We start from the raw sequence: 12900 nt of genomic DNA on the forward strand, positions 1-12900 counted from the left end.
TAAATCCATGGGGAGATTTGCAGTAGGGAATGGAAAAATCAAGTCTAAGGCTGAGGAAAAAGGGGGACCTTGAAGACAGAGCTTTGGGAAGCACCAGCATCCAGGGGAGTTAGAACACTGAAATCAGACAACACAATTCAGGGAGAACTTTGGAGCAAGAACTAAGAGGCAAAAGATGGAAGAGGTGAGAGCAGAGTATGGTGCCTGTGAACTCTTAAAGTGTGGGCGGGGGAAGGACACGACAACAGAGGACGTTAATGACAAGGTGTCAGACAGGAGATCCCTCCTGGAAGCCAGAAAGAGCTTTAAATGAAGAAGTCAGCAGAAGGACCAATGAGGCTGACCCGTGAACAAAGCTGGGGCATTGGAAAATTGGGTTATCATTGCAAGCTTGGCAAGAGAAGTTTGGCAAAGTGATGGAGGCAGAAAGTTGAGAGGGTTATCAGTTACAACTCTGTTGTTTACAAGTAACAGAAAAAGCAATTCAAAATGGCTTATTTTTTCAAGTAACAAGAAGTCAGAAGATGAGCAGTTCAAGGGTGGTTTGGGACTTGGTGGTGTTGGGACTCTGCTTGACCTCTCTCCCGTTCTCTGGGTCTTTCATTTACGGTCTAAGCACCAAGCCCTCACAGCACAAGCTGCAAACGCAGAAGGGACAGGAGGGGGCTCTGCTCTGTCTCTCAGCAGGGAACAGCCTTCCTAGAAGGCCCCTAGCAAATCCCTGACTTATTACTGTCCAGGACTGGTCACCATCCACAAGGGAGGTAGAGAAAGCAAACGTCCAGCATTTTTGGCCTTATGATGAGAACTGGGCTCACTGGGGAAGACAGAGGGTGTTGGGAAATGGCTGTTGGGTGGATGACTGGTGTCTGATACTAAGAAAATAAGGGAAGTGATGAACTGGCACACTTGCTCACAAGGAGATGGCTGAGAAGGAGGACCAGAGACTGGGAGGCTGCTTGAGCAGGGCAGGGGTACTTTGAAGGTCGGGGATGGTGGCGTTTATGCTGTGTGGTCATCGTTTCACTCTTTGTTTACAAAACAGAGGAAGATGGATGACAAGGACAGGTTCATGCACAGCTTGCTGTCCACGCCTCATTCTCTGCTTGTAAGAAATGTCAACGGGAATGGTGGAGAATCCACCACCAGTTATGACTATGAGTACAGTGCCCCTTGTCACAAATATGACGTGAAGCAGATCGGAGCCCAGCTCCTGCCTCCGCTCTACTCGCTGGTGTTCACTTTTGGGCTTGTGGGCAACATGTTGGTCATGTTCATCTTGATAAAGTACAAAAAGCTGAAGAGCATGAGTGACATCTACCTGCTCAATCTGGCCATCGCTGACCTGCTTTTCCTTCTCACTCTCCCACTGTGGGCTCACTCTGCTGCAGGTGAGTGGGTCTTTGGGGATGCGATGTGTAAAGTATTCACAGGGCTGTATCACATCGGTTATTTTGGCGGAATCTTCTTCATCATCCTCCTGACAATCGATAGGTACCTGGCTATCGTCCATGCTGTGTTTGCTTTAAAAGCCAGGACAGTCACCTTTGGAGTAGTGACAAGCGGAGTCACCTGGGTGGTGGCTGTGTTTGCCTCTCTCCCAGGAATCATCTTTACCAAATCTCAAAAAGAAGGTTTTCATTACTCTTGCGGCCCTAATTATCCACTAGAATGGAAGAATTTCCATACAATAATGAGGAACATCTTGAGCCTGGTCCTGCCCGTGCTTGTCATGGTCATCTGCTACTCGGGAATCCTGAGAACCCTGCTTCGGTGTCGAAACGAGAAGAAGAGGCACAAGGCTGTGAGGCTCATCTTTGTCATTATGATTGTTTACTTTCTTTTCTGGGCTCCGTATAACATCGTCCTCTGCCTGAGCACCTTCCAGGAATTCTTTGGTCTGAGTAACTGTGAGAGCACCAGTCAACTGGACCAAGCCATGCAGGTGACGGAGACTCTTGGGATGACACACTGCTGCATCAATCCTGTCATCTACGCTTTCGTTGGGGAGAAGTTCAGAAGGTATCTCTCCATGTTTTTCCGAAAGCACATCGCCAAACACCTCTGCAAACAATGTCCAGTTTTCTATGGGGAGACAGCAGATCGAGTGAGTTCAACATACACCCATTCCACCGGGGAGCAGGAAGTCTCAGCTGGTTTGTAAACTGAGTAGAAACTTGCCTATTTTTAAAGGAAGACAACAATCTGTATATAATAACAAGCCTCAAAGGTTGGTTGAAGAATAAAAATCTGCAAAACAGGTGCCCAGAAACCTCACAGATGTGTGGACCAAGACAGACTTAGGTCACTCCTTGTATAACCAACATTTGCTCAGGAATATTCTAGAACTATTGTAGGGAGAGACATTGACTGTTCAACAAGCTCCTCTCAGTTCCTGGGAAATGCTCATCGCCTCATGCCGATGCTCCTTTTCCAGGCTTCACCTTTTCATCACTCAGTCTCTGGTTCTATCCATCTCTGATAACCAAGGGCCCAGCTGGCGGTGGGAAGACAGGCGTGGGATGCTCAGGAGAGTGAGTGGGTCAGGCCCTGTGGAGAAGGAGACGGGACCGTGGCTGCACCTGGACAGAGACGAAGGTGACCAAGGGCTCACCCTTCGGCGAGCAAGTGGTACTGGCCTTGGCCCATCTCCCGCCCATATTTAACACTGAAGACTTCACCAGGTCGTGGAGGGTGTGGGAACTGTAATCACATTTCAGGAGGTTTGTTGGGTCCAATGACCCTCTTTTGCATAACTGCATGGCACATTTTTGCTTTGTTACAGTTAATCTACGGCAACCACACACCCTACATTTGAAATCTACTAAATATCATGCTCTGTTATTCACATGCTTCTTAGGCCACATCCCTAATTTAGAAAATTTTTGTGCATAAAATATGCATTATCTATGATGAGCTAAAAAAAGAAAAGAAAGAAAGAAAAGAAAAGCTCTTGTTTGGTCTTTCCAGGGAAAGGAGAAGTTTGGAGGCAACAATTATGAGAAGGGGGTGGAGAAGAATGACTTGCTCCATCAGGAGTGGAGGGTCTGCAGTGAGAGGACAGGGGATGTTGTGGAACCACCACAGGGATGTTTCCAGAATCCACCAGGAGGAGAGGCAGGACGGATGCGTGGGAACCCTGTAAGGGCCTCCTGTCTGCGTCTGAGCTGGTTGTTTCCTTGTTGCTGTCCCCCACCTTCCCGCTGCTCTTGCCCCTGACTATTTTCCCAGCGCCTTTGTCCCATCGCTCTTGGCTATCGGGCTGCCCTTCCCCAGAAACCAGTTTGTGGGGTCCAGGAGAGTTGACCTGGGGAGAATGTGAAGGAAACTGCATAACAACAACTCTCAACTCTCGATGGTCATGGGAGAGGAAAATCAATGGGTGGAGGCCCTGGGGTGTGTCCTTGGGGCAGAGAAGGAGCCAGGAGACAAAAGTGACAGGGGCCCCTGCTTTGAAAGTCATACATCCAGCCTGTGAATCTCGATGTCTAAATTACCAGTCAGGGTGGGCCTGGACAAGGAAGACTCTGGATGTGCTGGAAAAAGCTGTTTTGTAAACTATCTTCCAGCACCTCATTTTTGGATACAGGCATAGAGTTCAGACATTTAAAAAATAAAATAAAATAGGAAAAATAAAATTAAAGCTGAAAACTGCAACTTGCAAATGTGGTAAAGTATTATTTTAAGAGTTACTGTCATGCTAAGCCTGAAAATACCGTATTAGTCATGAGGCCAGTCTGGCTTTGAGCTTAAAAGTTTGGAGCATGTAGCATTGGGGGACACTGCTGAGTCAACACAAGTGGTTGTTGATCAACAGGGGGCTGGAGGTCTGTGATCTGTGGGCTTCCAGCCTGTGGTGGTGTAGCACATGCTTCATAGCTATCATCTCAACTGGGTCTCCGTTCTCTTAGGCTTGCTGCCAGAAACCATGTGTGTGTGTGTGTGTGTGTGTGTGTGTGTGTGTCTGTGTGTCTGTGTGTGTCTGTGTGTGTGTGTGTGTGTGTGTGTGTGTGTGTGTCATTATGAAGGTAGGACTTAATCAAACTTGAGGGCTTCAGTACTTTGCAGATGTCCCTGTTGGTACACAAGTTGCCCCCTATGTGGCCAGTGGGAACTCCTAGATCAAGCTGGCACTTAATCAAAGATTTTAAACCCTACTTAAAGGAAGGGGAGTTGGAGGAGCTCACGTAAGTAAGCAAAGGCTTTCCTCTTAGTGGAGCCAAGTTACGTTCCCGCATGCTGTCCAGTGCATTTCTGATCTAATGCAAGCAAGAAACCCTGGTCCCTGGAACCAGGCAACTTGGGAGCTACGAGTTACTACGGTTCCACTTGCTTGCCACCTGGTTAGAGAAGGTTTCAGGAAGAAGTGGGGCAGGGGGAAGCTTCACCTTCAGATATTTTTATCATTTTAATGCATGCATACAATTTTATTTTGATGATGAAATGTAAACATTGTTTTTTAAAAAACTGCGATTTGGAAAATAAATCAACGTTCTAACTGTATTGTCAAAAAATAAAAAACTGTTTTGTTATGCTACGGTGTGCTAGACTGTGTTCTGTTTACGACTTTTTGCTGCTTCTCCTCTGCGATTCCACACACCTGCCCTTTTGGCGTGACTCGCAGTGTGCCCTACTGTGTGCCCTACAGGCCACACACCCACCCCTACACAGCTGGCTGGGCTGCAGGAATGAGAGCAGAAGTGACATCTGACTCGTCTAAGCACAGCCTTAAAAGTGGCTGGGCTGAGCCTCTTCTCAGCCACAGGAAAGTTCTCACCCAACTCACACCCCCTCAGCCAACGACCCCTGGGGAGAGAGAAGACTGGGGCGGAGCCACAAGCAACAGTAGCAAGAAGTCTATGTCTACTGTGACAAGCCACTGAGTTTGGGGGGCTGTTTAAGAAGCACAAAAGCTGATTAATACATATGGTATATAGCAACTACATAAATAAAATCTGGAAAGTGTCCATTTGTTTTTCCATCATGGAATTCAATATGACAAGCACCCCGGAGGTCTATCATGTGGTCAGACTGGATCAGGAACATAAAGATGGGTGTTAATGTTCAGGCCCTTTAGACCTTAAAGTCCCTCCAGGTCCTGGGCCTGCTGATAAGGGGGAGGGTTGAGAATGGAGTAGATCTAGTCACAATGCGCTGTGCAGAGCACGGGAATAGAGGTATGAGTGAAATTTTTTGAGAGCCCAGAGGACAGAATGACTAACTCAACAATCATCCTGCGGCACGGTAAAAATAGCTATGGCAGGATTTTGTTTCTGCTGAACAAACTGCCATTGGAAAGTCGCCGGCCATCTCCACTTCTAGACGTGGCACCCTCAGGTCTCCCTGAGTGGCCTGCTTAAGTGGATGTAATGTAAAGAAAGGCCATCATTCCAAGGGGTGGTGTCTTAAGATTGTTTTGGTGGAGGATAGGGCTTGACATAGCCCAGTCCATGCCATCCCCCTTGATCTGTGATGCTCAAGGCAGCTGAAGAGGTCTGAGCATTTTGCAGAGAGGCCTTGCAGCCTCTGGGAAGTAAGCCATCAGGACCTCATACTTCCTCTTTTACTTTTGCTCATTATAAAAACTTTCCTGACAAATTGAAATGGCCTTGGGTGAGATTAGCCAGCAGGAAAGGGCCCTCCCGGGAAACACATCGTGAAGGAAGAGAAGAGGTGAGACTGGTGAGCTGACCTCTGCAAGGTAGCACATGAATTGAGGGCAGGGGACTGGCCCTAGGGGTCTGCAGCAACAGAGGTGAGAAACTTCTTTGGACATGGCTGATTTGGTTTGGGAAAGTGTGAGCGTGTGTGTAAATGAGGAGTACACAGCCTTGGTGGCCCCAGCCTGGGGGCATGGTGCCATCCAAGCCGAGGACTGTGCTGGAAAGGCCTCCTCCTCCCATGACCCCAGAAGCTCTGCCAGCTCAGCAGCCTAGCAAGGAAAGGTTAGGACATTGAATAGTGTCCTGTTTTGTACTGATCCCTAGAAAACATCTAATGTAATCAGTCCACAACATGAAATTATGTTACTCCTCTCCAATCATTGTTTGCATGAGGCCTTCGGGTGACTGGGTTCTGGAGGGCTCCGCCTAGAGGAGGGGCATGCTGTCCTCTATGCTCCCTCCTGCTCCAGCCTCCATAGCCCTTGGCTTTGGTCTGCCTTGGGGAGCCCTCTTATGCCTCCCTCTTCTATGCATGGACTAACATTGAGAAGAGGCGCAGGGGGTAGGAAAAAGGGCAGATATGTCTTTATCTAACTGGCCCCTGCCACAGTCTACTCCACGTTGGCCAAGATGCCAAAGTAGCAGGCACCCATTGTGGTCACACCAGAGGCCTAAAGAGGGTGGGGACTCCCCACTGCCACTTCTTAGACGTGCAGGATCACTCTTCAACTAGTCTTCTTCCAGCCCATCTTTTTCTGGGTGCTGGGGTCACCTCACCCAGAAAGTGAGATCCAGTGTGACAGGTTTAACCCAGTCACCTCCTATGGTAGCCACTTGACTCAGGGGCACTCTCGCATCCTTGGGACATCCTTGCTGCCTCCTGCCACACCCTGTGTCTACCCCGTCACCTCTGTAATCCCCTCCCCCCCCGCTCAGCTGGTCTGCTGCCTAGTGGGGCCCCACCCGGGATGGAATACTGGCCTCCCCTTTGCAAGCCCCAAGTCCTCACATGATTCTCTCAGAGATCCCTCCCTTGGCTTTGAAGAGAGGAATCCCCACATTCCTCCCCATCAATCCCACCCACTTCTGCAACCCCTTCCTCCCATAATTTGCCTCCTTATACAGACTGGGGTGGAAGGAGTTGGAGTGATTCAAGGGGTAGGTGAGGTTACTAAGGATGTCACCTCTTAGTAAGCCCTGGGGGAAGTGTCTGTCCCAGGTGTCAGTGGTTTTGTTCAGAACTGTGGGGTACTTAACACTTCTTTGCCCTCAGCCTTAGCCCCTAGTTGCCAGCTGCAGGGCAACCAGAAAAGTCCTACGAAATATCCTGTTGTGCACAGAGCTGCGGATGTGATCTAACCCACTTAAGATCACAGTGGGGCTATTGTACACCTGAATCAGTACATTAGATTTCTGTCACAGCACCTAATATTTCATCAGCCACATGTCTGACCACTGATCTGAAAGACATACTCAAAACACATGCAGCAGACTTCCCAGCTGAGCGAAGTAAGGGCTTCCACCGTATATGGGCATATCTAACGAAGTGAGGACAGCCTGCACATGTCCGCTTGGTTTGATGGTTTGCACAGAGCATAGGGGATGTGGTGCATGGGCTGGTGAAATGGTTATCCTGGGAAGGATCTAGAGGACAAGACAACAATGGAGAGAACAGCATGATGATCTCCCAACGCCCCATGACAGGTGTCTGAGGCAGAGTGAAGAGGTCATCTCCATGAGGGATGCTGGGAGTCACAGAACTGGGGCATGCAGGTGACAAGTGTGACACTGGAGCTGGAAGTGGATTCTTCCTATATCTGTGAGGACCATGGGGGTTATCTGGCTCTCCTGGTGAAGGTAGCTTTGGGACACTAGGAGCTTCCTCCTTGACAGGGATATCAGAGCTCTGACAGGGACAAGCAGTACAACACTGTTCGTGCCAGTGAACAATGGAAAAAGCCAACCATCTAACGATAGCACTCTGTTAAATATAGTTAATGGTTTTATGTTGAATGAGAGAAGACAGACAGGAAAGAGAACAGCATCTGTGATTCCATTTACATGAAGTTAAAAAACAAGTTCATTTAATCCATAGGAAGTCAAAGTGGCCCTTACCTCTGGGTGGGGCAATGGGCACCTTCCAGAGTGTAAGAACGTTCCTTCTCATCTTGATCGGGGTGGTGGTTACATGGGCGTATGTATTATTAAAACTCACCAAGCTGTACAACCAAGATCAGTGCTGCATGTAAGTTAGACCTCAATAAAAATAACAACTAAAAAACTGTATGAGTATTTATAAAATGATTATTCATAACATGGGAAATGCCTATACTCTAACCTTTAGAGGAAAAAAAAGGAGTCACATGCAAAACGGTACATGTGTGAGAACAATTAATCAAAAAGTGTAGATGGGAAAATGTCAGAATTGAAACATGTCATGTGTTAAAAGGGATTGTTTTGAGATTGTGAGAATATGCCTAACTTTTCCTAATTTCTATTTTTCTTTTTCTTCCAATTTCACACAATGAGCATATGTTGGTTTTATAATTAGACAATCATTTTTAAAAATAAAAGATTCATTTGCTATTTTTACAGCCTAGCACACTGTTGACTGATATTGACCTAAAATCAACTCGAGCCCCAGGTATTTTCAAAGGAGCTGCTGTATGGCAGGGTTTTAGCTCACTGTGCTCATTTAGTTGGCCCTTTAAACCCGAGGGGAAGAATCAGCATTCTGACATCCTATTGATGGTGCTCTGAGTGCATGGTCCAGAGTCGGCGTGGGCAAGGAGAGCGAAGCAACCCTCGGAGCAGGAGCACGGTGACTAGACACACAACAGCTGTTTAAAGACAGACCAATGTCTGAAAAGGAGGGCTGGCCTGAGACACCCTCCAGCATGGGCGTGGAGTCGAGAGTGACAAACTGATAGCAAGAACATTTCTCAAGGGGAGTCTGAATGCGATGCATATGAGAACAAGAGCCAAGCACACTGGGAGGGACAAAGCAGAAAGAGAAGCAGAGATGCAGAAACTAAGCCTCAGAGTGATAACCTGCTAGTTTGTTGTCGTTGTCTTATCCAGGACAACGTTTTATATATTAAATGCTGAAGAATTTCCCATGAACCTGACTGCCTTGCATATCCTTGGGATGAACTCTTAACCCAAGAAATGACCATAACATATCTTTGGACCAGAATCTCAAAAGGTAACCCACTCTGCTAAATTGTGCTTCCTTGTTTCAGCCCGTGAATCTACTCCCTGTTTCCCACCCAATGTGTATTTTCCAAACCAACTTGTCCATGGAGTCACGTAATATTTAAGGTGGAAGTTGCCCCAGGTCTAGCACATCACTTGATAGATGAGGAAATGGAAGCTCAGAGAAAGGAAGCATCTTGCCAGGGTCACACAGAGAATCAGAGGCAACATCTGTGTGACACAGCCTGCTCCACTACACCACATTGCCCCCTGGGGATGAGCATGCTTTCACGTCCTCAGCCACCCCATGACAGACGTGCAGAAGGCAGAGCAAAACTCCAGCTCGGCATGGTGAAGGTAAGAACAGACAATTGTCACAAATGGAAATATAATGACTGTCCAGCAGCATCCTAGACTTCTGCACAAGTGTATTACCAGTGAACACAAGGCTGTCCTTCAAAGAACCCAAATTGTACTTATGTTACCTATTGTCTGTAAGATACTATATTAATTCATTTGTTGCCCATTTTGCACAGTCTTTCTAAAGCATGTGTTATATTTCCCTGCTTAAATAGCCCATCGAGGGCAGGTATCTGAAAGGCTTTGCACTTGTTATATCACTCCATCTCGACCACAGACCTAGAGAGGAGTTTCTATTTGAGTTTTTTTAACCCCCCATTTTACAAATAAGAAAATTAAGGCTTAGAGAAATTCAATAACTTGTTCGGAGTCAAATAGTAAATAGAGAGGCTGGGGTTTAAACCCAGCAGCCTGACTACAGTTCTTAATCATGGCCTTTAAAATTGCACATATGGGATGAACTTGAACATTTTCTTGATGATTCACTGTCCCTCTTGTGATTACCAGTTGTTGAGCTCTGTTGTAACACAGACATATGCCCCTACACAGGGTGGTTCTTGATTGCTGGGCTATTTCTATACTTTTCTGGCTTTGGGAGTCATTTCTTTCTATTCTCCAAGCACCTTTTTAGTTTCTAGTTTGCTGATACTAATCTACTCTAGACAAGGAGTCCAGGAAACTAATTTTGTTAGAATTTTATAAAATAAACTCTCTCTAAGAAAGGATCACTGAATGAGTTACTAAGAATTTGTTGTTTGTTGAGTGTATAGTTTTGGCTGAATGCTGGCCACGGATGCCTCCTAAAATCCTCCCAACAAACCCATGAAGCGACTATAGTGATTCAACCCAATACACAGATGAGAAAGTGGAGGGTAGAAAAAGGCTCCAAGCCTGGCAGGCTGACTACAGAGGCTATTTGCTAGGCCCCTGTGTTGGCTGACTCCACAGATTTGGGGCATGTTGTTTTGCTGTTTGGGGTCTCCTTTGCCTTCCTGTAGATCACAAACAAAAACTACTTATTCTATAGCTGAAGTAACAGAAGCCCAGGGGCTCAGGAATGGTTCTTCTGTGTTCTCATCTCTGTTGAGGTTTTCAGATAAGTCACCAACCACCAAGAGAGGAGCTTAATATGACTGCCTATAATATTGTCATATAATCCTGACCTCGACAATATACTTCTGTCAGTTGTTGCCTATTTGCTGTTGAAAATTTTTCTTCGCTTCAGATAGGTTGTATCCTTGGAGTGAAGAATTCTGTCATCTGTATATAAGGCATAGTGTAGGCATTCATAAATGCTTACTAGTTTGGAGGGCTGCAAGATAGTGAATAGAGTGAAAATCCATAAGGATCCAGTGTGCCCACTGGATACCTGATCCAGAGAAGGATGGGAAAAAGGTTTAGCTCACAGGTGAACTTATAGTTAAAACCCTTTAGACAACTGGTTGTTTTAGTTTACAGGGAAAAGTAGTACTGAGTGGTGGGCATGTGTGTGAGTTGTGGTAGGATGTGGAAGGGCAGGAAAATGGGCGGAAGATGGACTCGGGGTTCAGGTTAAGTATAGAATTCTCCTCTAAATTTAAAGCTGGTTTGACTTGGCTTTGATTGAGGCAAATATTAGGAGAATCAGAATTCTGTCTCACCTTTAGCCTTACTGTTGATAAGCCCTGAGGTCTTGTACAAATCATTTGTTTCGGGGACACTAATTTCTTGTACTAAAACGTGAGCTTTTGACTAGGTGTATGTAAATATTCTTCTAGCTCTAATATCCTTTAATTCTTTCTGTTTTCTAACAGACTCTGTGCAGTTGTATGAGCAGAGAAAAAAAACAAAATAATCTAATGAGGGAAGCCCATGAATAAACTTTCAGACCACAGATTTATTCTCTAGTGTATTTCAAGCTCAACTTAAAAAAAAAACTGTTCTCCTTTTTTCCCTGCAGTACACTTATTCATTAAACTCCGCCCTCCTTCAAAAGAAACCATGCATTTCCTACTTTTATACTGTCTATATGTTCGATTTGCACAGCTCAGCTGGCCAGAGGATCTGAGACATCCGTTCTCTGTAAGAAACTCTCCCCGGTAAGTCTCCTCTTAGCCACTTGGCCTATTAGTTAGCTAAGCTTCTGTGATGAGTAAAAACCTTTACTGGAAACCCATAGAAGACATTGGCAAACACCAGGTGCTCAGAGAACTGTCTTAAAATATAATCATTAAAATAAGAAAAGGATCAGAATTTAGAATGAGCTTCAGACTGTAATAACATCAAAGATACAAAACACGATTGTGGGGAAGGGACTTTAAAGGGAGGAATATTATTTTTTAAAGAAACAAAAAATCCTCACCTCTCAAAAGAGAGATGAGTCGTCTGAAATCTTGGCAGAAATTGTCTTCTGCTGAGGAGGACTAAAACCTCTCAAATGGGATGCCTCCTGAACATGTGACCTCCAGAAGTTGTATCTAAGTCTGGTTCCCTTTTTTTTTTCCCCCAGAAAAGAGGGAAGCCTAAAAATTATTCAAATTAATACCAAATTACAAACATCACATAAAGTTTCCCTCTAATATATCAGTTCCACAGTACATTTAGTGTGTAATTCTTTATGGTTCAGAATTTAAAGGTAAGATTTTCTGGGTGTTTCTCTCGGCTGACTAATCTGAGATACAGGCAGTTTGAGACTTACAAAGATTAATTAGAGAAAATTAATTCTCAGCTAAAGCAGTGGATCTTAAATAGACTGAGCTAGCCAGCTGATTGTAAAGGCTTAAATTACCCAAAGTGTATTACGTTTGCCCCTGGTGATAGATGAAACATTTCCTGCTTGGCATTTCTTGTGTTTGTATGAGAGTTCTCAATAGTGGCAACTCAGGGAATACAAATTCCAGGAAACACAAACTTCAGAGGAAATGTGAGGGTGGCATCCTGGATATGATAGTTGGCTGTGGGCTTCAAAGACCTTCTTGGGACTTGGGCATTAGCCCGTTTCATTCTGACTTCACTGATGGACCAGGCTGATGGTCCTGTTGTTTAGTTTCTTACCAAGGACTGAGAGACCGGGTAGCATGTTGGTTAAGAGTGCAGGTGCCTGCATTAAAAATCAGTTGCTTTCTAGCTGTGTGGCTTTGGGCAATTACTCACCCTCTCTGTGCTTTGGGGCCCTTGTCTGCAAAATGTGACCTATAGGTCACCTTATGATTCAGTGAATAAATGCATATGAAGCTTATGAATGCATATGAAGTGGTTGGCCTGCAGTATGTGCCCTTGAGACCTGTTCATTATTACTTGCTGGCTCATGTGCATGCTCTTTGTGGGCTAACTCCAGGGAATGGAAACTTCCACATATATTATCAGACTGTGAGTTGCACTGTGCCTGACTCAGATTCTTAAAATTGTTATCAAAGCTTCATTCACTCCACATTGCTGTAGAAAATATTTTATTTGGTGAAATGATAATTTTGTGAATTTCCCTACCAGAGCTGAGCTCTCTGTCCAGTGAGCAGAGTACCTTTCTTTCACTACAAAAGTGTATTGCTTGGCTCAAAAAGGGAGCACAGTTAAATGTAGAAATTTATGTATAAAATTAAAAACCTACTAATCTATAACACCCTTTGCATTCATGGTGGACCACTAGGTACATTCTAGGACTTTATAAAAGATCACTTTTTGTTTATTAACAGGGCCGAGCAAG

General features: G+C 45.4%; 1 protein-coding gene across 1 annotated transcript; it reads left to right on the forward strand.

The window, feature by feature from the left end:
* Positions 1–1051: 1051 nt before the first annotated feature.
* On the forward strand, positions 1052–2164 carry LOC134390301 (C-C chemokine receptor type 2-like). The gene has a single exon (XM_063113505.1). The coding sequence runs from the start codon at positions 1052–1054 to the stop codon at positions 2162–2164; it is 1113 nt and encodes a 370-aa protein (XP_062969575.1).
* Positions 2165–12900: the final 10736 nt, after the last annotated feature.

The sequence above is a fragment of the Cynocephalus volans genome, chromosome 11, assembly GCF_027409185.1.
Source record: "Cynocephalus volans isolate mCynVol1 chromosome 11, mCynVol1.pri, whole genome shotgun sequence".
Classification (NCBI taxonomy): domain Eukaryota; kingdom Metazoa; phylum Chordata; class Mammalia; order Dermoptera; family Cynocephalidae; genus Cynocephalus; species Cynocephalus volans.

What these genes read in the sequence shown, in the direction of transcription:
- LOC134390301 (XM_063113505.1), top strand. Translation starts at nt 1,052, where the DNA reads ATGGATGACAAGGACAGGTTCATGCACAGCTTGCTGTCCACGCCTCAT.